Raw genomic sequence first — 21,722 nt, forward strand, 5'->3', positions numbered from 1 at the left:
AATTTTTTAAGTAAATTATAATAATATATTGCTTTTCAATATAAATTCCAAGATGATATTTGATTTTTTTTAATTAAATTAATTAAATGTTCATGTTAGACATTCTTATGTAATTTGACATTTTATAGTGATATTCTAAATTCCATCTATCATTATTATTATTAAAAGTAAAAATAATAAAAATAATCATCCGTGAAATTGAATTCATGATCAAATAATAGATAACTAGTATCCTTTTTTTTTTTACCAGAAAAGAATTATATATATATATATATATAAAGTTTTTTAAGTTGTGTTATCTTATTACAAAAACATTTATTTATTGTAAACATCATAGATTAAACTTAACAAAATTTAATTAACTTTCCTGTTTAGTAATCAAAGTACTCTTATATAGAGTGACTACAAAGTTACATCAGGTCCAAAGTTTTGATTTTAATCAAGCATAAATTTAAATTTGTAATCAAGCATCATACTCTAACAGATCTATAATATGTTGTTCAGATCTCCATATTCATTTAATGTTACACCTTTGTGCTGCATTTAATCTAGTTGGTATTTCAAGGTTGTCTGTAAATTTATTAAAGGTTGTATGAGACATTCTTCACTAATTTCCTATATAACATAACAAGCACTAGATCAAATCTGATATAGTTAGATTATCTTGACAAGAAACAAAACACTTGACTAACATCCCTTATATATTAGAAGTTGATATTCTTATTATGAAAAGAAATTCAAACTAACGTTAGAAGACAAAACATAATAAATCTTTCTATTTATTAAACTCATATTAGTCTACATAAATTATTTGCTCGAAATTACAAGAAATTTTTAACTACATATTTCTATAATAACATATCTTTATAATGAGTTAAACATTCCATTCATCGTCTTTTAAGAATCCAAATTTATCTATTTTAAATTGGAGAGTGTTATATATATATATATATATATATATATATATATATATATATATATATATATATATATTTGATTAATTGGTTAATTGATGAAAAATAATTCATTCATTTATTCTTTTAATTATAAAATTATTTATATTATATTACTTGTATTTGTTTATGTTTAAATTTTTTATCGAAATTTTTATAAAAAATTTAAAATGAAAAATGAAAAATGAAAAATAATTTATTCATAAGTTAAAATATATAAATTAATTTTAAGATAGGAAAAACCTTTTTTTTTTTTAAATTATCTATATCTCCTTGTGAAAAAAACTCAATTAAACATGTTTAGCGTCAAATTTTTTTCTAGTATGACATGCTAATTTCGATTTAAATGCAAGTTATATTTGGGATTAATTTAAACGTACATCATAACTGTGATTAATAGTTTGAAATAACTATGTCAAAATTAATTTTATCAAACTAAATATTTCTATACTTGTTCTCAATGGTGATATATCTTAATTTGAAGAGAATCAAAATAATATATTTAAAATAAACACAATATTAATGTTTAATCTTGTTTAAGTAGCTTGACTTGCTTCATTGACTTGACATGCATCAAGAAAAGTAGAATGCCACCACGTGTTTTGTGGTCAATTGTATGGATTGAATCAACAATCCAGCGCTCCCAACTTCGCATTTTTACACAACCAAACTAAATACAATAGTAACAACGTCACGACATGGCCCGTCTTTCCTTCAAACATGCTCTCCTCTTCATATTTCTTATCTTTACCACTGTCCACGCAACAGATGTTCCTATTTTCCTTCGCCAAAATTGCACAACCAACGAAACCTTCACCTCCAACACCACTTTCCAAGTCAACCTCAGCACCCTCTTGTCTTTTCTATCCAACTCCACCCGAAACACCGAATTTCGCAACGCCACCGTATCCGGCGGAAGCCCCTCCGACACAGTTTACGGTCTCTTCCTCTGCCGCGGCGACGTGCCCCCTCAACTTTGTCAACAGTGTGTCCTGAACGCGACCCAAAGACTCAGCAATCAAAACACAGATACATGCAAGTTTGCAAAAAGCGCTATAATTTGGTACGACGAATGTTTGGTTCGATATTCCAACAGGGACTTTTTCTCCACGGTGGAGACGAGACCCAGAATGCGTCTGCGGAACACCGCCAACATTTCCGACACAAAAAGCTTCTTGCGCTTGTTGTACACCACCTTGAATGAAACCGCAGACGAGGCAGCGAATTCTTCTAACGGTGCTAAGTTATACGCCACAAAACAAGCTAAGATCTCTGGGTTTCAGACCCTCTATTGTCTGACTCAGTGCACACCGGATTTGTCACCCCAAGATTGCAGAAAGTGTCTCAGTGATGTGATAGGGGATCTTTCATGGTGTTGTCCTGGAAGCCAAGGAGGAAGAGTTTTGTATCCAAGTTGTAACTTTAGGTATGAGCTCTATCCTTTCTACAGAATGGATTCTCCGCCACCTGAAGCAAATGTTAGTCCAACAACTTCTACCATCAAAAAAGGTATTGCTACATATTACAGTTCTTTAAAGTGTTTTAGAGTTATGAATTGAAACTAGAACAACATGCGAATAAATGATTTAGGTCAGATTAGGTTAACAAGGAAAAAAAACACAAGTAATGTGGTAGATTACGGACTCATGTATTAACGTTACAATTAACTGAACTTAATGATCTGTTTTTCTGTCTTTAGGTGAAGCAGGAAAAAGAGGCGTCTCATCAGAGATAGCAACTGCAACTTTTGTTTCAATTAGTGTGACTTGGCTGTGGTGGGTATTTGGTTCTTAAGTGGAAAGAGCAGGGAAGAAGAATCGTTTCAAGTTTCTGCAGATACGCAAACAAAAAGTCTTGAAACCAAGAATCGCTGCAGACATTTATACTTCAATAAGCTCTGGACAGAGCAAGACTATTGCTTCTAATTATACAGAGATGCCTTAACAAAAAGAGTTTCTCATTCTGATGTAACTTGAAAACAATTAATCATATTGTAGAGAGTACTCGATCTTGTTATCCTACTGAATTAGGGGTAATTTGGCAACTATTTTCTTCTTTGTCATATAATTTATAGGATCATTTTGGTATGGGATAGTTTGATAACTAGAAAATAATATTTAGAACACTCAAATATAACAACTTTTTTTAAGAGAAATTCAATTAAAAGTAATCAAATTTATGAAGTAAAATATTTAAAATTTGATGAAGCCTAGTAATATTTGTTTAAAATTGAAAATAAAATAAAATCAGACTAAATGTAAAGGGGCGTTATTTTGCATATCTTGTTAGTTGATTTTTTTAAGGCCATGTTGTTTTAAATGGATGGAAAATTATCTTTTAACAAATTATTGTTTTTTTTACAAATTTGATAAAATTTTCATAAATAAAATTCAATAGATTAATTTTTTATTTTTTAACTAAAATGAAGTAATAAAGTAATACATTTTTTATTTAAAGAAGTAGTTTATCAAAGTTTGTTAAATTTTGTTTGTTAAACTATGTGAAAGGAAGAGCATATGCCAATTTAAAGGATTTTTTTTTTTTGTTTTTTTTTAATTGATTTACAGGTGAAGGAGAGAGTGAAAATGCAGGATTCATCCTTCATGCCATATTCCCTCATGCAAAGAGATTTGGGGTAAAGATTTATTTTTACAAAAACATTCTCATTTAAAATTATTTGTCTATCATGGACACTACCACTCTTTACTATTCTATGGTTTACATTTTTCCTTCAGAGCTTAAGTATGTTCATTATACAAATATGCACTATTTTTTTTTTCTAATTTCTATGATCAATATTTAGACACATACTCTATTTGTAAAATGTATTTCTCACTATCCTAATTTTAAAAGATAAAAAATGTTTTCGAATTAAATATTAATTATATCATAAAAAAGTAGCTTTTTTTCTTCACAATAATCATTAATATCTAAATATTTCTTTTTCAAAAAATAAGGGATTATTTAAAAATAAATATTTTTTTTTCAAAATTAATGAATAATAATGTTAAAAGAAATTAACTCATCTAAAATTCATTTCATATTTTTAACATCAAGAACAATTTAATATTTTTTATTTTTTATTTATTAAATTTTTTTATCTATCACTTCAATCAAATCACTTATAAATTTTCACTGACTTCACTTCTTAATCTATTCAAAAATCAGATTCAAATCTCTTAAAAGAAACAATATTAATTTCATTCTCAAATTATCCCAATTTTTTCCTTTTTCCCTCCTCTAAATCGATCTATAAAAAAGAACACACCTTTAACACAAAAAATTATTTAAAAGATGTAATTTATGCAGGTTTAATAAAGATTGGTTGTATTATTCATTAGCAACTTAATAAACTTCTGAAAGGTAGCGGGCATACTATTTTGGCCAATGTTCATAAAGATTGAAATATTTTTCTTATTTTTATTTGTTTCTTTTCATTTAAATAAAAACACGCCAAATAAGTATAAAGTATTATCAGTACACTGCCTCCCAAACATAACTAATGTTTAAAGATATTTCTCACATTAAAAAGTTAAGCATTTCAAGAAAAAAAAAATTATTTGGTGACAAATTTAATAAAATATGTGTTCTTTCTATTAATAAATTTATTATTAAAATTTTTCAAGACAACGTAATTACTAGAGGACAATATTAGATTCCATACTTAAATTTCTCATACAAAAAATGAAAATAAGTTATTTTTGGATAAATGTTTTTAGAAAATAAAACCATAAATTCTTATCCATGTGAGAAAAAAAAAAATGTGTAGAGGCGTTTGTCATTTGACTGTTCTCTACTCCTACTTCAAAGATAACGCGATCCAGAACACAAGGACATAGGTCATAAAAATCGAATTATTTGTAACCTAATTTTACTTGGGTATATTTATATACGAGTTTCTGGTAATTATTTTTTTTAAACTCTTTGTATAAATTAAAACTTACATATAAAATATAAAAATAAAAAAAATAATTACTTTTTTAAAGTAATTAATATATATGCTGATTCCATACGAGTTTTTGGTTTTTATTTCTCCCTTTCACAAAAAAGTTTAGAAGAAACTTGTGGAAACATGCCAATCCGTGGCTAATTAAATTATTTTTAAGATATTTAATGGTCTTTGACTTCAGCTCACATCTAAGTCTTCTCGTTTGCCATCTTTCTCAACAATTGATCCTTTCTTTTTCGTCATCATGGCCAACGAAACCGAACCCTCATTTGTCCTCACACCAAATTATTTCCACCACCTATGCTTAAAATGATTGGACACAGACTTTGCTTCTTTTTTTCTTTTATTTTTTCGTGTGTTTGTGAACGTAGAAATTCTTTTTCATTTTACTATTCAAACCCCTTCCCTCTATGTATGTACTGACGTCACTGTTTACCCTGATCCAGAAGCACTAGGTTCTCAAACAAACTATTACAAACATAAACATAGGAAAAACAATAATTCACGAACTGCAAATCCTTCTCTAAACCAACATCACCAACATGCCTCATTCCAACTACTCAGCAATTCCCTCAGTTTTCTTCTTCCTCTTCAGTTCCTTCTTCTTTTCAACCAAAGCAACGCCAATATACAGTTCCCATGTCTGCACACACTCTACCACAAACCAACCAAACACCACATTCCAAACCAACCTCAACCTCCTCCTCTCTTCCCTTTCTTCCAAGGCCACCGAAGCCACCCAATTCTACAAAACAACAATTGCCACCGAAACCCCCAACTCCGTCAAGGGCCTCTTCCTCTGCCGCGGCGACACCCTCGCCGCCGCCTGCCACGACTGCGTCACCGCTGCAGCAGCGGACCTAAAGCGCCGGTGCCCGGTTGATAAGGAGGCCATAATCTGGTACGACGTGTGCATGGTACGCTACTCCAACCAATACCTCAACAACATCGTACCCGGAGTGGACATGTCTGATTCCAAAAACGTGACTGGCATTAACCTTGACCGATTCAACGAGCTGCTTGCGGGATTGCTGAATTCCCTGGCAACGAAAGCTAAGAATTCGGAAAATAAGAAATTTGCGACAGGGGAAGTGAACCTCACGCGTTCGGTGACCCTTTATGGGTTAGTGCAGTGCACGCCAGATTTGTCATTGTTCGATTGCAGGATGTGTTTTAGCAGCGCCATTGCGTCTGTTCCGAATTGCTGTGATGGGAAACGAGGGGCAAGAGTGTTGCTTCCTGGATGCAATATCAGATATGAAGTGTATCCATTTTACAGCAGCAATAACAACACATTGACCCCACCGATTGTGAAACCTCGTCCTTCAGGTACAGAGTTAGTAAGTAGTAAATTGTGCTTATTTGATTTTGAGGAGTGAGTGATTGAATTGTATTGACGTTTGCCCAGGACGGAGTGGTGTTGAAGTGATTCTTACATTTGTTATCCCTGTTGTTGCTGCGATGGTGCTTTTCGCTTTTGGGATATGTACTGTCATGAGAAAGCAAGCAAAGAGTGTGATACAATTGTGGAAGCAAACGGTAACAAAACTTGAATTCTTGGATTCCAATTTAAGTAATTGTTTGATAGTTTCGTGTTGTGGTCGATGTTGCTGACTGTTTGATTTTGGGGTTGAAAAACAGAATTATTCTGAGGTGTAGATGAGACTGATGCTGCAAAGAATAGCAAAGGTTGGAGACAAGAGATAGTAATGGGAATGCAATATTGTTAATGCTGAATATTTGAATTTTATGTGCTTAATTAGGAAGGACGTAATGCAAAACAACCTTGATTATTGATATCGGATAGATAGTGCAGTGGTTAGGAAGTTGTATTAGTAATCATCAATTTTTATTTTTATTTATCTTGGTGAGTTTTTATTATATATATATATATATATATTTTTTTTTTTGATATAAAATTCACTACCCATTAAGAAATGGGCCATTAAATTCTTCAAATGTTGGTGAAGAATTCATTAATAATCAATGTGTTCATCTGAAATTTGCAATTATAAAATGAGAATATGCATTCCGTATAGGAATAAATAGGTAAATAACCATGTTGGATTCTTATAAATTCAGATATATCACACACAAAACAAAGAAAAAAAATAGAAATAAAAACGGTTCAAACTGATATATTTAAGGGGTGAACTTGAAATATACTTCATAAATCATAAAAAAAAAAGAACATATAATGAATATGGAAAACATAATCACAACATTAAGACTTGCTATAAAAATCAAACTCAGAACTTTTGTAATTCACTTATGTAATCTGCATAAAAATTTGTTTTTTTCTTGATTCATAAAATATATATAATTTGATTTATTATTCAACAGCAAATTATATACTAAAAAATTAGTTATACATTTTACCGCGAATTATTTAGAGATGCATTTTTACTTTTAAAGATACAGTAACTAAATTGATTAATCATTATTTAAAATTTCAAGATTTATTTGCAATTATTAATTATTTATTGTTATTATTATTAGTGATTCGTTTTTTTTTGAATTTTAAAAAATATAAATATTTTTTTTTATTTTTGTAGATACTTTTTTTATTAAAACTATTTATTTTAGTTTAAAAAAAATTAGATAAATCAAACAGTTAAATTTAACAAAAATATTATTAAATAACAAAAATATAAAATAGTCATTTTTAATTAAAAAACTAATTATTTATTAAATGATAAAATTAAGAATCAAAATGTGAACATAATGAAATATAAATAATTTTTACTTTTAGACATTTAATAACTAATTAATTTTCTTTCAAAAGGTGTAATTTATACTTTTATTTTTTATTTTTTTAAATGCCATCACTCTGTTATAAATTTAATAGACCGATAAGATATGTAAATATTACAAAATTTATAATAAAAAGTGGGAAATAGTGCAAATAAAATTGGTGAAATGATAATAATTAAATAATAAAATATACTGTAAAGGCAAATCTAAATTCATTATGCTGGACAAGTTTAAAAACACAGTTGCCAATTTAATTATTTGTTGAGCTTTCACAATTTTTTAAAAAAGGAAAATATATTTTGTCAACACAAGGATTTTTTTTAGATAAAAAGGGGTTCAATAAGAACAACATAGGTTGAACACGGATTGAAGAGGTGAATAATCAATTTTTGAAGACCAACAAACTACTCTCCACTTCAATAATGCATATTCGTGGTATCTGTTCCTTCTACCATCTAAACAAAACCAACATTAGATATTATAAAAGAGATGAATAATGTTGAGAATGGTATTAACAAAATTAAATTTTTATTTTTTTAACTAAAATAAAATAATAAAATTATTTTTTTACCTAAATAAGAAAATTTGTTAAAACTTTGTTAAATTTTTTTTATCAACCATTAATAATTCAAAAATCAATAATCTATATTAAATTATATCAAAAAAATAAAAGGAGTAGAAAAATGAAAATCATAATATAAGTTTTGACAAAAATAAGAAAATAAAGTATTAGTGGCACATATACTTAGGACGTAAAAAATTTGTTCCAATATATCATTTTTATTGTTATTATTTTTGTTAAAATAATTATATATTAATAATCAAATTTTGATAATTTTCTTTTTAACTTGAGGTATTGTTTTTTAATTGATTTAAAAATAAAAAAATTAAAAATTAAAAAACAATTTAAAAAATAACACCTCAAATTAAAGTTGTTTTCAAATGTTAAAAAAATCAATTATTTTAAGACTGAACAGAAGAAGTTTCAGATTAAAACACATTGACTTGTCGCAAGCAAGCATTTGTGGTGGTGGTTCCCTTTTGACGTGAAGACTCGCGTCTCCTCAGTAAACACACCTTCGTCATCTATCAAACATGTTGAAAGATTAAACGCAACAACAGAATCTATTTCCATAGAAAAGAAAAAAACAGTTAGTTATTGCTTACCTCACTGATTCTCTCCGAGATGTGCATCTTGAAATCCTCTTCAACCCACTTGCTTATAATTCTCTCCCTGTTTCTGTTCCTAATCTGTGCAAGTGAAGCTGCACCGACATATACCATCCATGCCTGCACAGATGAATCCTTTTACCTACCCAACACAACATTTCAAACCAACTTGAACCTCCTTCTCTCATCCCTCGTCTCCAACGCCACCCTCCACGACGGTTTCTACCGCACCACCATCTCTCTCGGAGCCCCCGGAGAGGTCAAGGGACTCTTCCTCTGCCGCGGCGATGTCACCCCCTCCGGGTGTCACGACTGCGTCGCCGCCGCTACAAAAAAGATCACACAGTTCTGCACCAACCAGACAGAGTCCATTATCTGGTACGACGAGTGCATGCTGCGCTACTCCAACAACTCCCGCCTCAACGACGTAGTCCCTCGGTTTAACTTGTTCAATGTGCAAAGCGTCCCTGAGTCGGACCACTCACAGTTCAACAAAATTCTTGTCTCCACGTTGAATGATGCGAAACAAGAAGCCCTCAATTCGGGGAAAAATTTTGCTACAAAAGAAGCGAATGTCACGAGCTCAATGAAGCTCTACACACTGGTCCAATGCACGCCCGATTTGTCCACTTCTTTATGCACCATGTGCTTCGAAAGCGCCATCAGTGCCATTCCTAATTGCTGTGACGGCAAACAAGGTGCACAGTCTCTGCTTCCGGGTTGTAATGTTAGATATGAATTGTACCCGTTTTACAATGTTTCCTCTGTCTCCACACAACCACAGTTTTTCTCTCCATCTTCAGGTATCAAATACAGTTCCTTGATTAATTTTTTGTTGCTGGGCTGTCTTAGAAAGCGATGAACCTGTGCAGGGAGAAGCAGAATTTCTGTAATTGTAATTGTGGCGATTGTTGTCCCAATTGTTGTTGCGGCTGTACTTTTCATTGTTGGCGTCTGCTTCCTACGTAAGAGGGCAAGCCAAAGATACATTAATTCTTTGGGCCAGGATTCAAGTAATCTCTCTTTCTCGGTCAAGGTGATTGTATTGTATAGTTTGTTTCTCTTGACTTTAATTTGGTTGCTGATTATTTCTGTCTTTGTTTGCTGTGTAGTTGTGGATGATCTTACTGATGTGGAGTTCCTGCAATTTGACTTGGCTACAGTTGAAGCTGTCACAAACAGATTCTCGGATGAGAACAAGATTGGCCATGGCGGATTTGGGGTGGTTTATAAGGTATGAAACATGTTTGTGCTAAATTCAGATAACACATAATTCATTTTATGATAAAGTGATTAATTGGTCTATTCCAATGATTGTTTTTAGGGTGTCCTCCCTAACGGACATGAGATAGCTGTGAAGAGGTTGTCAGCAACCTCCTTGCAGGGTGCAATAGAGTTCAGGAACGAAGCTTCCCTTGTAGCCAAACTTCAGCATAGAAATTTAGTGAGACTTTTAGGATTTTGCTTGGAGGGGCAGGAGAAAATCCTTATCTATGAATACATACCAAACAAAAGCCTTGATCACTTTCTATTTGGTATGTACTTTTTCTACTCCTTTGTTACCTGATGTCTCAATAAGTGTAGTGATTGATTTCGATAAATAGACTGATATGATACCTCACAAGCAGAATCATTTCATTGTATTCACATGATGATACCTTTATCCTTATTAAACAGCAGTCATGTTGAAGGGAGTTAATAGTTGTATTGTCGGAAATTTTAGTAACTTTCCTATTGATAATATAGTTATTTCATTTTTGCAAACATTGTAGACCCTGTCAAGCAAAGAGAGTTAGATTGGTCAAAACGCTACAAGATTATAGTTGGCATTGCCAGAGGAATTCTTTATTTACACGAAGATTCCCAGCTTAGAATTATACACCGCGATCTAAAAGCCAGTAATGTTTTACTGGATGAAAATATGAATCCAAAGATTTCAGATTTTGGTTTGGCAAAAATTTTTCAGGCAGATCAGACTCAAGTAAATACAGGAAGAATTGTTGGGACATTGTAAGTCTAATGTCTATGTTTCATCTTGTCTTATGTTTTAGCAGGAAAAAAAAGTATTTCCTTTCCAAAAAGTTTATTGTTCATTTCCAATCAAGGGGACTATATTGTTGCTTTTTCAGTGGCTACATGCCTCCGGAATACGCAATGCGTGGACAATTTTCGGTGAAATCAGATGTGTTCAGTTTCGGTATCTTAGTTTTGGAGATTGTGAGTGGCAAGAAGAATACTGATTTATATCAATCGAAACACGCCGATGACCTCTTAAGTCTTGTGAGTATAAATAATAGTACTTTTTTTCTTCCACTCTTCCGGTACCAAACTTATAGCTTCAATGCTCAGTTACACACTATTTCAGTGGGTGAGGAAATGAGACATTCCTAGTTTAAATACTAACATTAAACTACTACAGGCTTGGAAGCATTGGACGGAACAAACACCTATGGAGTTTGTGGATCCAACTCTGCGAGGTTCTTATTCAAGAAATGAAGTAAATAGATGCATCCATGTTGGTTTATTGTGTGTACAGGAGAGTCCATCTCACAGACCATCAATGGCCACCATTGCACTTATGCTGAACAGTTATTCAGTTACCATGTCAGTGCCCCGACAACCAGCATCTTTCCTACGTGCTAGAAGTCCTAACGGAGGGCCTGACTCTGATCAGTCCACCACCAACCAGTCTACCACCAGTTCAATTCCATGGTCTGTGAATGAAGTATCCATTACGGAATTATACCCTCGCTAAAGGATTGTGTTTCATGTTTTCTACAATCAATCCAGTGTACCAACAAGTCTTTTCAAACTATGGTGTTACTTTCAAACGTACCTAGGATATACATAGTAAACCTAAATGGCTCAAAAGGTTCTGTCTAATATACTTCATGCTGGATGAAGATGTAGACCAATCTTGTTTTTGAAGCACAAGGTTAATTCCCAGATGGATTCTTGTTTCTTGCCGCATTATACTGGTTAAAGGAAGTGCTTCCAAATGCAAGTATCTAGTTCTCCAATACTGCAACAGATCACTTCAAATTATGATTGTGACGTAAACTGTGTCTGGACTGAGAATTTATGCATGCTATAGTTCCAGAATATGAACCTATATATAGTTTTGACTGTTGCCCCTGTCTTTCAAAGAGCCGTGCTTTGTGCAAGGAAAGTGAGGTTGCCCATTCTAATGGTGGGGCATACTAGAAGTTTGAATATTCAGGACTCACTGTTCATTTTTTAGGATACATTTCAGTGTAGTACGAGTTTGAATCAACTATTTATTGAAAGAATGTCTCTATCACGTTCCGTTTGGATTTTAAGATGCACTTATGAAGACCGAAAACACTGAATGTAAAAAACGAGATCAAAATCACGAAAAACAAAGTAAATGGATGTTAAACTTTCCCCTGCAAAGTACAAAAATTTGCAAAGAAAGTAATAATAATAATATATATATATATATATATATATATATATATATATATATATATATATATATATATATATATTGAAACAAATATATTAAACTAATCACATCATATTAATTACAATTTTTTATAAATTTTATTTCATTTTTCTTCATAATTTTATGATTTTTTTTCTTAATCTAAACAATTTCATTTTTTACTTTTTTTTTTACATCAACTACTCAAATCCATCATTTAATTCAATAACAATTTGGTTTTAACCTTGTTAAGCACTGTACCGTCGACACCAACATGAATGTATCTAATGAAAATTTAAGCTGTGGATTTTCTTATAAAAAATAGGTTCTTCCATCATTAAACTTGACTTCATTACTTATGTTTATTTAATTTTAACAAACTGTGTAAAATTGATTTTTTTTTCTTTCTTGTAATATTGTTTTCCCCATCTCGCACACTGGTCCCTTTCTTGCATCCTCTCAAGAACAGTTGTTAAAAGATACTTTATTTTACGAATTAGTGTTACACATAACACATCAAGATCAAGTGATTTTCGTCAAACTATTCGGTGCTTTAACAATTCTATTTTATTGAACTGTCACACAGGACAGAGACACCGTTTGATTTTCGTCAAATGGTTCAAAATTTACAATATCTGATTTAACATTTAACGAAAAGGTAGTCTTTGGTGTTAGCCAACATTGACTTGTATGTATCCTCTGAGGTGAGGACAGAGAATTTCATTTCCATCGTAATATTCATCATCACCCACCCGACCAGAATCTGATGAGCACACTGAAAGATTAAGTGTCAGAACAAAATCTACTTATCTTACCTCTCCGAGATGTGCATCTTGAAATCCTCTTCAACCCACTTGCTAATTCTCTCCTTGTTTGTGTTCCTTAACTATGCAACAGAAGCTGCACCTACATATAGCGCACATGCCTGCACAGATGGATCCTTTTACCGACCCAACACAACATTCCAAACCAACTTGAATCTCTTCCTCTCATCCCTCGTCTCTAACGCCACCCTCCACGACGGTTACTACCTCACCAACTTCTCCCTAGGAGCCCCTGGCGAGGTCAAGGGACTCTTCCTCTGCCGCGGTGACGTAACCCCCTCCGTCTGCCACGACTGTGTCGCCGCCGCGGCCGACAACATCACACGCCTCTGCACCAACCAAACAGAGTCTGTAATATGGTATGACGAGTGTATGGTGCGCTACTCCAACCTTTCCTTCCTCAACAACATAGTCCCAAGTATTGGCATCAGTTCCCAACAGAGCGTTCCTGATTCCGATATTAACAGCTTCATCGATTTTCTTGCATCCGCGCTGAATGGTGTGGCGCAGGATGCGGTGAATTCTCTTTCGGGTAGAATGTTTGCCACAAGAGAAGCGAGTTTCACGAGCTCAATGAGTCTGTACGCCCTGGCGCAGTGTAGACCTGATTTATCCGTCTTCGATTGCAACATGTGCTTAACAGGCGCCATCAGTAGCCTCGGTGAAGGAAAACGAGGTGCACGGAACCTGCTTCCTAGTTGTAATGTCAGATATGAATTGTACCCTTTTTACAATGTTTCCGCCGTCTCCACTAAACCAGAGTCTCTTTCCCCATCTTCAGGTATCAAAGTTTTATACCATATTAACATGTACTAAGCTCATGTGCAGTTCGTTGATGATTTAGTATTCTCTAATCAAATTAAAGTTTTACATTCATTATTTGCATTGAAGATCAGTATAATTATATGATAAAACTATAATTCTGGCTATAGAATAGGACTGAAGGTGCTTAAAAGAAGTGAATCTCAGCTTTGTCCTTGTAATATAAACATGCCGCTGTCTAAATTTCAATGACCTTGTTAATGGGGTGTCTTAGAAAGTGATTAACCTGTACAGGAAAAAGAAGTATCTCTATAATTCTGGCTATTGGTGTCCCAATTGTCGTTGCGGTGCTACTTCTCATTGTTGGCGTCTGCTTCCTACGCAAGAGAGCAAGCGATAAATACAATAATTCTTTTGGCCAGGATTCAAGTAATCTCTCTTTCTCCATCAAACTGATATTTTCGTGTAATCTGTTTCAATTGCCTTTAATTTGGTGGCTGATGATTATTATCTTTCTTTGCTGTGTAGTTGTGGAAGGTCTGAGCGATGCGGATTCATTGCAATTTGACTTGGCTATGATTGAAGCTGCCACGAACAGATTCTCGGATGAGAACAAAATTGGCAAAGGGGGATTTGGGGTGGTTTATAAGGTATGGAACATTTTTTCTGAGTAACACATCATAATTCATTTTATGATAAAGTAGTTAACTGTTTTATTCCAATGATTGTTTTTAGGGTGTCCTCCCTGACGGACAGGAGATAGCTGTGAAGAGGTTGTCAGTAACCTCCTTGCAGGGGGCAGTAGAGTTCAGGAATGAAGCTGCCCTTGTGGCCAAGCTTCAACATAGAAATTTAGTGAGACTATTGGGATTTTGCTTGGAGGGCCAGGAAAAGATTCTTGTCTACGAATATATTCCAAACAAAAGCCTTGATTACTTTCTATTCGGTATGTACCTTTTCTACTTTTCTTACATGTCGCAATTAGTGCAGTGATTGATTGCCCTCAACAGACTAAATGACACCTCATAAACAGAGTAACTAACTTCATTGAACATAGTTGGAGGATTAATAGTTTCTGTAAATGGAATTTGTTGTAATTTCGCTGTTTTAATCTGAGTATTTCATTTTGACAAATTTTGCAGATTCTACGAAGCAAAGAGAGTTAGATTGGTCACAACGCTACAAGATTATAGTTGGCATTGCTAGAGGAATTCTTTATTTACATGAAGATTCTCAACTTAGAATTGTACACCGTGATCTCAAAGCTAGCAATGTTTTATTAGATCAAAATATGAACCCAAAGATTTCTGATTTTGGCATGGCAAAGATTTTCCAGGCAGACCAGACTCAAGTAAATACAGGAAGAATAGTTGGGACTTAGTAAGTCCAATGTCTTTATGTCATTTCCTCTTGGATATATAACTTGTTATACAGATAGTTAGTTAAGTTCAGCGGGAAAAAATGTGTTCTTTCCAAAAATTTTGCTGTTTTTCTTTTTCTAAATAAGGGGATTATATTGTTGTTTCAGTGGTTACATGTCCCCAGAATATGCAATGCGTGGTCAGTTTTCTATGAAATCGGATGTGTTCAGCTTTGGTGTCTTGGTTTTGGAGATTGTGAGTGGCAAGAAGAATACTGATTTTTATCAGTCAAATCACGCTGATGACCTCTTAATCTTTGTGAGTGCAATAGTAATTTATTTTCTTCTGCTCTGCTGATGCCATGGGTAGCTGCAATATCTAGCTACAGACTATTTCAGTGGGTGAGGAAAAATGAGACATTCCTAGTTTAAATACTAACATTATTCTACTACAGGCTTGGAAGAAATGGACAGAGCAAACACCAATGGAGTTTGTGGATCCAACTCTGAGAGGTTCTTGTTCGAGAAATGAAGTAAACAGATGCATCCAAATTGCTTTATTATGCGTTCAGGAAAATCCATCTCACCGACCATCAATGGCCACCATTGCACTTATGCTCAACAGTTATTCAGTTACCATGTCAATGCCACGACAACCAGCATCTTTCCTGCGTGGAAGAACTCCTAACAGGCTTAACCGAGGGCTTGACTCTGATCAGTCTACCACCGATCAATCTACCTCCTCTTCAATTCCATGGTCTGTGAATGAAGTATCCGTCACTGAAGTATACCCTCGCTAATGGATCATTTTTAGTTTTCTTCCATCAGTCCACTGTAATCAATTTCATCAACTATTTGTATCTAAATTAAAGTACAACTTTTTTTTTTATCTGATCCAGTTAAGCTATGATTTAAATGTCTCCTTCAGATATTTCCATTTTACACACATCATAAAGGCAGTATCTTTATATTTTCTCTAAATAACTTCTGTAAAATTTTTTTTTGACTAAGATTATAAATATTTGTACACGTATAATGAGTATTCTACTAAACTTGTTATATTTCGTAATCTTACATTTTAATCCCTAAATTTATACCGTTTATTTATTTATTTCTTAAAATTAGAATCTCCGGAGTTGACTAAGTCATAAGTAATACGTGTTCGAGTTTTAAGTCAGCAAAGACCATTTGCGTGGAATAATGACGGAAAAGCTCGAGTGAATAGTCACATGGTTGGCATTCATTGCTGTCCGAAATGAAACTAAAATATCTAAACACACAAAACATAACAACAAAGGTTTTCCATTATCATTATTTAAAACATAAGCTACAGAATTCCTCCAATTAATTATTCAATCCAACATGCTAGCCTCCAACTTCTGTACAACCTCGTTAACACTTCAATTACTATGTCTGCTCTTTCATGCAACTGCATCGGCAGCAGTTTACAGTGCCCACTTCTGCACCAATCAAACCTTTTACGCATCCGACACCAAATTTCAATCCAACTTAAATACCCTCCTCTCTTCTCTTGTTTCAAACTCCTCCCTTCCCTCCCTCAACGGTTTCTTCCGAACCTCCGTCGATGACATCGACGGCCGTTTCCTCTGCCGGGGCGACGTCAACGCAACCGTCTGCCACGGCTGCGTCGCCGCAGCAGCAGCGAACATAACTCGCCTCTGTCCCAACGATACCGAGTCCTACATCTGGTACGACGAGTGTATGCTAATCTACTCCAACAGCACCTTCGACAATGATGACATAGTTCCCGGGATTCCCCTCAACGACGAAGGAAGCACCGTTAACACAAATCACGACCACTTCAACCAATTACTGTCGAACTTATTAAACACTTTGGAGGGAAAAGCTTTGGAGAGTGAGAAGAAGTTCGCCGCAGGAGCGGTGAGTGTGACGAGCGCGCAAACGCTGTATGGAATGGCGCAGTGCGAGCCAGACTCAACGAGTGGTCGTTGTGAGGCGTGCTTTGGAAGCGCAATTTCAAGTATTCCAAACTGTTGCAACGGAAGCGGAGGAGCAAGGGTTCTGCTTCCCTTATGTAGCATCAGATACCAACTGTATCCCTTTTTGTACAATTCCACCATGGTCATTCCTTCTTCAGGTATGCATATTATTATGTATATCATCGACTATGAGTCTTCTCCGCTAACCCAAGTTTTCTTAATAGTCCTAAAACGATTCAATTCAGTACATTGATCTCTTTTTCTTTACTGTTTTTTGTCTTTCTGCTTTTACCTTAAATGTAATGAAATTTGTGTAAAAATTTTTGAGTGAACAATCAGAAAGTGATAGAGTTTTCAAGTGCTACTTACATGATTTTCACTATTTTAGGATTTTCCCCCTTAAATTATAGAACACGAGTGAATTTAATGATACAGGTTTTTGTTTGAAAATTAAGACAAAAGTATAATTCAACAAATTCAAAATAATTAACATAATTTTTTATAGGATAATAATTTATAATTGAAAGATGGTGAAAGAGATTCAGACTGTCAAGTAATAGTAATTTTTATCAGTTTACTAATTTCAGTCTTACGCCAACGTTGTTTTGTGATTCAGTTATTGTGGTCTTTAAGGAGGAAGTTGGTTCAATTATATTGGGGCCACATGTATTTGAGGATGATAGTATAATCTTTGAATATAATTGATTTTTTTTAACTTCTATCTAATCAACTATAAGATTTTTTGTTTAAATTTCTGAAAAGAAAAATATTTATTTTGGTTTGTTCTTATCAATAAGTTGACTCTATTAACTTATTTCTATTTTCTTTTAATTTTTTTCTTAAATTTTTTTATCATAATAATTTCTAATATGACGATATACATTATAAGTATATAAATAAGGGATTTAATGCATATTCTTTTTCAATATTATTTCCATATCATGTAATACTTGTTTTAACTTAATAAATATGAGTAATAAAATTGACACAAACAATAAAAACAAGTTACCAAAATATTTATTTTATCAAATATCTAATTTAGGAAAATTAGTATTTATCCCAAACAAAAAACAAAACTTCAAATTTATTTATGCTCTAAAATTATTCATTGTGGTTTGAATAGTATATTTTTTTTTTGTTGCATGTTTCAAAAAGAGGTCCCTCGGGCAGGAAGCAAAAGTACATTGGTGGTTGTGGCAATTGTTCTCCCTGCTATTTCGGCGATGCTTTTGTTTATAGGATGCTGTTGGTGGCGAAGAAGGCAAACAAAAAGAAAAAATCTTGAGGATGTCCAGGAAGTGAATGATAGCAGTAATGTTCTTTTTTTTCTAAAGAAAAAATAAATTGAAGTTGTGATCCAGTCCAATAATTGATCTATTTCGAGGTTTGAACAATGTGCTTATTTTTGCAACTATAATAACTTCATACTGCTATTTAATGCAGTTAGGAGATATTTGACTAGTGAGGAAGAGTCTTTGCATTTTGACTTGGCTACAATCGAAGCAGCCACAAATAGTTTCTCAGATGAAATGAAGATAGGAGAAGGTGGATTTGGTGCAGTTTATAAGGTATGAATTAATAAATTTCTTATGGTAAAAGATACAGTGTGTAGAGCTTTGGTAATGTGAAGAATGGTTTTAGGGTACCTTTCCCAATGGAGAAGAGATAGCTGTGAAGAGGCTATCAAGAACCTCCCTCCAAGGTGACAGAGAATTCAAGAACGAGGTTCTACTTGTTGCTCAGCTTCAACACAGAAATTTAGTTAGACTTTTAGGCTTTTGTATGGAGAAAACAGAGAGAATACTGGTTTACGAGTTTATCAAAAATTCCAGCCTCGACCACTTTCTATTTGGTTTGTTATTTTGAACCCTTTTGCTCTGGTTATCCCTTTCGAGATATTATATAAACTAATCGTTCTTAGAATACTACAATTTTGTTTAAATTGTAGGTCACGAAGACCAAGGAGTGCTAGACTGGGCAAGACGTTACAACATTATAGTTGGGATTGCACGAGGAATTCAATATCTTCATGAAGATTCTCGACTAAAAGTAATACACCGTGATCTCAAGGCATCTAATGTTTTATTAGATGCCGATATGAATCCAAAGATTTCCGACTTTGGAATGGCAAAGGTTTTTCATGGAAATCAAAGTCAAGAAAATACAAGAACAGGAAGAGTAGTTGGAACTTTGTAAGTTAAATGTAATTGTAGATTATGGTGTATACCTTATACCAGCTGAAAGAATTGTTTCTGAACAGGAAAATCATTCATTTTCGATTTGAAAATCTTTCGAGTTATTTACTGGAGTCTACGTGCTAACAATATTTTTATTTATTTATAGTGGTTACATGTCTCCTGAATATGCCATGCATGGGAAATTCTCAGTGAAATCCGACGTGTTCAGTTTTGGAGTGTTGGTTTTGGAGATCCTTAGCGGCAAGAAGAACACAAGTTACTATCGATCACATGAGGACAATGATGATGACCTTTTGAGCTTTGTGAGTTTTGAACTACGATTTAACATGTTTTTGTTTAGTTGATTAGCTGTGCCAGGAATTTCAAGAATATATGTATGTATGTATGTCTAACTAAAGTTTTGGCACAGGCTTGGAAGAATTGGATAGATCGAACACCTTTCCAGATATTGGATCCAAAATTGAGAGGTTCTTATTCTAGAAATGAAGTTCAGAGATGCATCCATATTGCTTTGTTATGTGTTCAAGAAAACCCAGTTGAGAGACCTTCAATGGCGACAATAATGCTTGCATTGAACTCTTATTCAGTGACTTTAGGGTTTCCCAGACAGCCAGCATCTCTTGTGAGAGGAAGAGCAACAAAAGAGAGATTAAGACACCAGCTTGATTCTGATCACTCCAACAGTTCTTCAATCCCTTTTTCTGCTGCTGATTCATTGATCACTCAAGTATATCCTCGTTAAAAAGGTTGTGATCAATCTCAGTTAACTGAACCCTTCTTATGTGATGAAATGAATAAAACTCACCAATATTTGAGAAACAAATGACTGCTTCATAAACTAGTTTGTATATAATTTAATTTTTTAAACATACTTTACTTTTCAAGTAATCAAATGTATTTTATAACACGTATTAAATCGAATTGATAATTGATAATTGATAATTCTTAATTATTGTTTTATTAAATGTTTCTTTGATCATGTTTAAAGTGTATGAGAGAAAATTTCACTCAACTATATTTGTAGAAATTACGTGTTTGAGGATCCTCTATAAATTGAGCTCAACTAATATTATTCTGCCACTGAAGATGAAAAGAAGTCATAAATCGCGGAGATTCCTTACTTTATCCTTATCTGTCTTTCATAAAATTATTACTGCGAGTATTAAACTTTCTTTTGGTTTAGTTTAGAATAAATTTTAGTTTGAATAGTTGTAGTTGATTTTGAACCTAATTATTTTTATGTTGATTACTGATTAATTGCGTGAAAGTGTGGCATACTTGTGAGTAATTTTCTGTCTAAAGAATTTCGATATGTAATTACGAAGTCACGATTTATTGCTCAATTAAGTTGAGGTTAAACTAAATTAGTAAAATTGAGTGTGATTCACATAATAAGCACCGAGAAGGGAAAACAAAATCAAAGAGATCCATACACAATTGTTCTCCCAAAGAGAATTCGAGATGCACAACAGTCGTAATTTATTATAAAGGAATATTTTCTTCTCTGTAGTTGTGTCTTTTCTAGGTCTTTTCTCTTTTGTCTTCTTTGAAGAGTAGCTAGTTAACTTTATATAGATCTCCAATTCGTCCTTATTTCAGTTTTTCTAAAATCGTGGTAGGTGATTGATGTGTGCCGAGGTTATCCCAACCTCTGCAGAAATGTGATTACCTGATCGTTTAGTCGTTATCCTGATAAGAGGAGACGGACTGCGGATTTATGTATTGAGCCTTCATCTATACACATAAGTTAACTTCAGATCGAATCTAATCTATCTATGTACATAGATCGACTTTAGATTGGACCCTACACATTTGTGCAAATAGATCGACTCTGGTCTAGTCGCCAGGGTGTACAATGACCACTTTAATTAATTAAAATTTTTTAATTTTTTAATCCTGTTTGTATTTTTTCAAATAAATCAAAAAATTAAAATTAATAATTTATTCCTTCTTTCTTCTTAAAGTATATGAGTAATTGATTGACTTGATATATTCATTGTGTTATTAATCGTACGGCCATTAACTTATTGTGGTTCTCACCAATCTAGAAAGATTATAGAAAGTCAATATTTTCTATACTGTTCGGTCCAAAATGTTTTTTGAAATTAATTTAAAAATATAAAATAACCGATATGAAAACCTTTTCTTGTTTTGCTAATGATAGTATTGTTTTCTGTTTTCTTTAGATAACAAATACGTTAAAAATAAAAAAATGATTTTATTCAAATACCATGTCGAGTGCTTCGCAAATCATGTTCTTCCTTCCAAATGTGTTGAAAATCTAAGTCAGTCCCTTTTTAGATTGGTGAACATTTATCTAACATTTACGTACCCTCCAAACTAATA

General features: G+C 33.3%; 4 protein-coding genes across 9 annotated transcripts; all 4 read left to right on the forward strand.

The window, feature by feature from the left end:
• Window positions 1-1,622: 1,622 nt before the first annotated feature.
• LOC114191843 (cysteine-rich receptor-like protein kinase 10) lies at window positions 1,623-12,146 on the forward strand. 5 transcript variants are annotated; one of them, XM_028081267.2, is made up of 7 exons: window positions 1,623-2,462; window positions 9,699-9,839; window positions 9,939-10,060; window positions 10,151-10,361; window positions 10,599-10,836; window positions 10,956-11,106; window positions 11,246-12,146. In XM_028081267.2, exons 1-7 carry the CDS (start codon window positions 1,652-1,654, stop codon window positions 11,579-11,581), a joined length of 2,010 nt encoding a protein of 669 aa, XP_027937068.1. In that variant the 5' UTR covers window positions 1,623-1,651; the 3' UTR covers window positions 11,582-12,146. The 5 variants fall into 5 exon arrangements, with proteins under 5 accessions (XP_027937068.1, XP_085532329.1, XP_085532327.1 ...); XM_028081266.2 differs by lacking the exon at window positions 1,623-2,462 and adding an exon at window positions 8,680-9,629; XM_085676202.1 differs by lacking the exon at window positions 1,623-2,462 and adding an exon at window positions 8,680-9,524.
• On the forward strand, window positions 5,284-6,764 carry LOC114191844 (antimicrobial ginkbilobin-2-like protein). Its single transcript, XM_028081268.2, has 3 exons — window positions 5,284-6,231; window positions 6,311-6,441; window positions 6,544-6,764. The coding sequence occupies exons 1-3, from the start codon at window positions 5,445-5,447 to the stop codon at window positions 6,559-6,561; spliced, it is 936 nt and encodes a 311-aa protein (XP_027937069.1). The 5' UTR covers window positions 5,284-5,444; the 3' UTR covers window positions 6,562-6,764.
• A 793-nt stretch (window positions 12,147-12,939) lies between the features above and the next one.
• On the forward strand, window positions 12,940-16,106 carry LOC114191833 (cysteine-rich receptor-like protein kinase 10). Of its 2 annotated transcripts, XM_028081253.2 has the most exons (7): window positions 12,942-13,876; window positions 14,152-14,286; window positions 14,386-14,507; window positions 14,593-14,803; window positions 15,000-15,237; window positions 15,386-15,536; window positions 15,673-16,106. In XM_028081253.2, the coding sequence occupies exons 1-7, from the start codon at window positions 13,096-13,098 to the stop codon at window positions 16,015-16,017; spliced, it is 1,983 nt and encodes a 660-aa protein (XP_027937054.1). In that variant the 5' UTR covers window positions 12,942-13,095; the 3' UTR covers window positions 16,018-16,106. The 2 variants fall into 2 exon arrangements, with proteins under 2 accessions (XP_027937053.1, XP_027937054.1); XM_028081252.2 differs by having other exon boundaries at window positions 12,940-13,876; window positions 14,152-14,507.
• A 420-nt stretch (window positions 16,107-16,526) lies between these two features.
• LOC146884892 (cysteine-rich receptor-like protein kinase 25) lies at window positions 16,527-20,341 on the forward strand. Its single transcript, XM_085676204.1, has 7 exons — window positions 16,527-17,336; window positions 18,334-18,489; window positions 18,622-18,746; window positions 18,820-19,030; window positions 19,127-19,370; window positions 19,522-19,678; window positions 19,786-20,341. The coding sequence occupies exons 1-7, from the start codon at window positions 16,580-16,582 to the stop codon at window positions 20,116-20,118; spliced, it is 1,983 nt and encodes a 660-aa protein (XP_085532330.1). The 5' UTR covers window positions 16,527-16,579; the 3' UTR covers window positions 20,119-20,341.
• Window positions 20,342-21,722: the final 1,381 nt, after the last annotated feature.

The sequence above is a fragment of the Vigna unguiculata genome, chromosome 7 (assembly GCF_037176805.1).
Source record: "Vigna unguiculata cultivar grain cowpea cultivar isolate G323 ecotype 2 chromosome 7, ASM3717680v1, whole genome shotgun sequence".
In the NCBI taxonomy this organism is placed as follows: Eukaryota; Viridiplantae; Streptophyta; class Magnoliopsida; order Fabales; family Fabaceae; genus Vigna; species Vigna unguiculata.

Coding starts and splice junctions, on each gene's coding strand:
- LOC114191844 (XM_028081268.2), top strand. CDS start 5,445: ATGCCTCATTCCAACTACTCAGCAATTCCCTCAGTTTTCTTCTTCCTC. Junction 6,232..6,310: donor TGTGAAACCTCGTCCTTCAG/GTACAGAGTTAG, acceptor ACGTTTGCCCAG/GACGGAGTGGTGTTGAAGTG.
- LOC114191843 (XM_085676201.1), top strand. CDS start 8,843: ATGTGCATCTTGAAATCCTCTTCAACCCACTTGCTTATAATTCTCTCC. Junction 9,630..9,698: donor GTTTTTCTCTCCATCTTCAG/GTATCAAATACA, acceptor GAACCTGTGCAG/GGAGAAGCAGAATTTCTGTA. Junction 11,107..11,245: donor CCGATGACCTCTTAAGTCTT/GTGAGTATAAAT, acceptor AAACTACTACAG/GCTTGGAAGCATTGGACGGA.
- LOC114191833 (XM_028081252.2), top strand. CDS start 13,096: ATGTGCATCTTGAAATCCTCTTCAACCCACTTGCTAATTCTCTCCTTG. Junction 13,877..14,151: donor GTCTCTTTCCCCATCTTCAG/GTATCAAAGTTT, acceptor TAACCTGTACAG/GAAAAAGAAGTATCTCTATA. Junction 14,508..14,592: donor GATTTGGGGTGGTTTATAAG/GTATGGAACATT, acceptor GATTGTTTTTAG/GGTGTCCTCCCTGACGGACA.
- LOC146884892 (XM_085676204.1), top strand. CDS start 16,580: ATGCTAGCCTCCAACTTCTGTACAACCTCGTTAACACTTCAATTACTA. Junction 19,031..19,126: donor CCTCGACCACTTTCTATTTG/GTTTGTTATTTT, acceptor TTTAAATTGTAG/GTCACGAAGACCAAGGAGTG. Junction 19,371..19,521: donor GGAAGAGTAGTTGGAACTTT/GTAAGTTAAATG, acceptor ATTTATTTATAG/TGGTTACATGTCTCCTGAAT.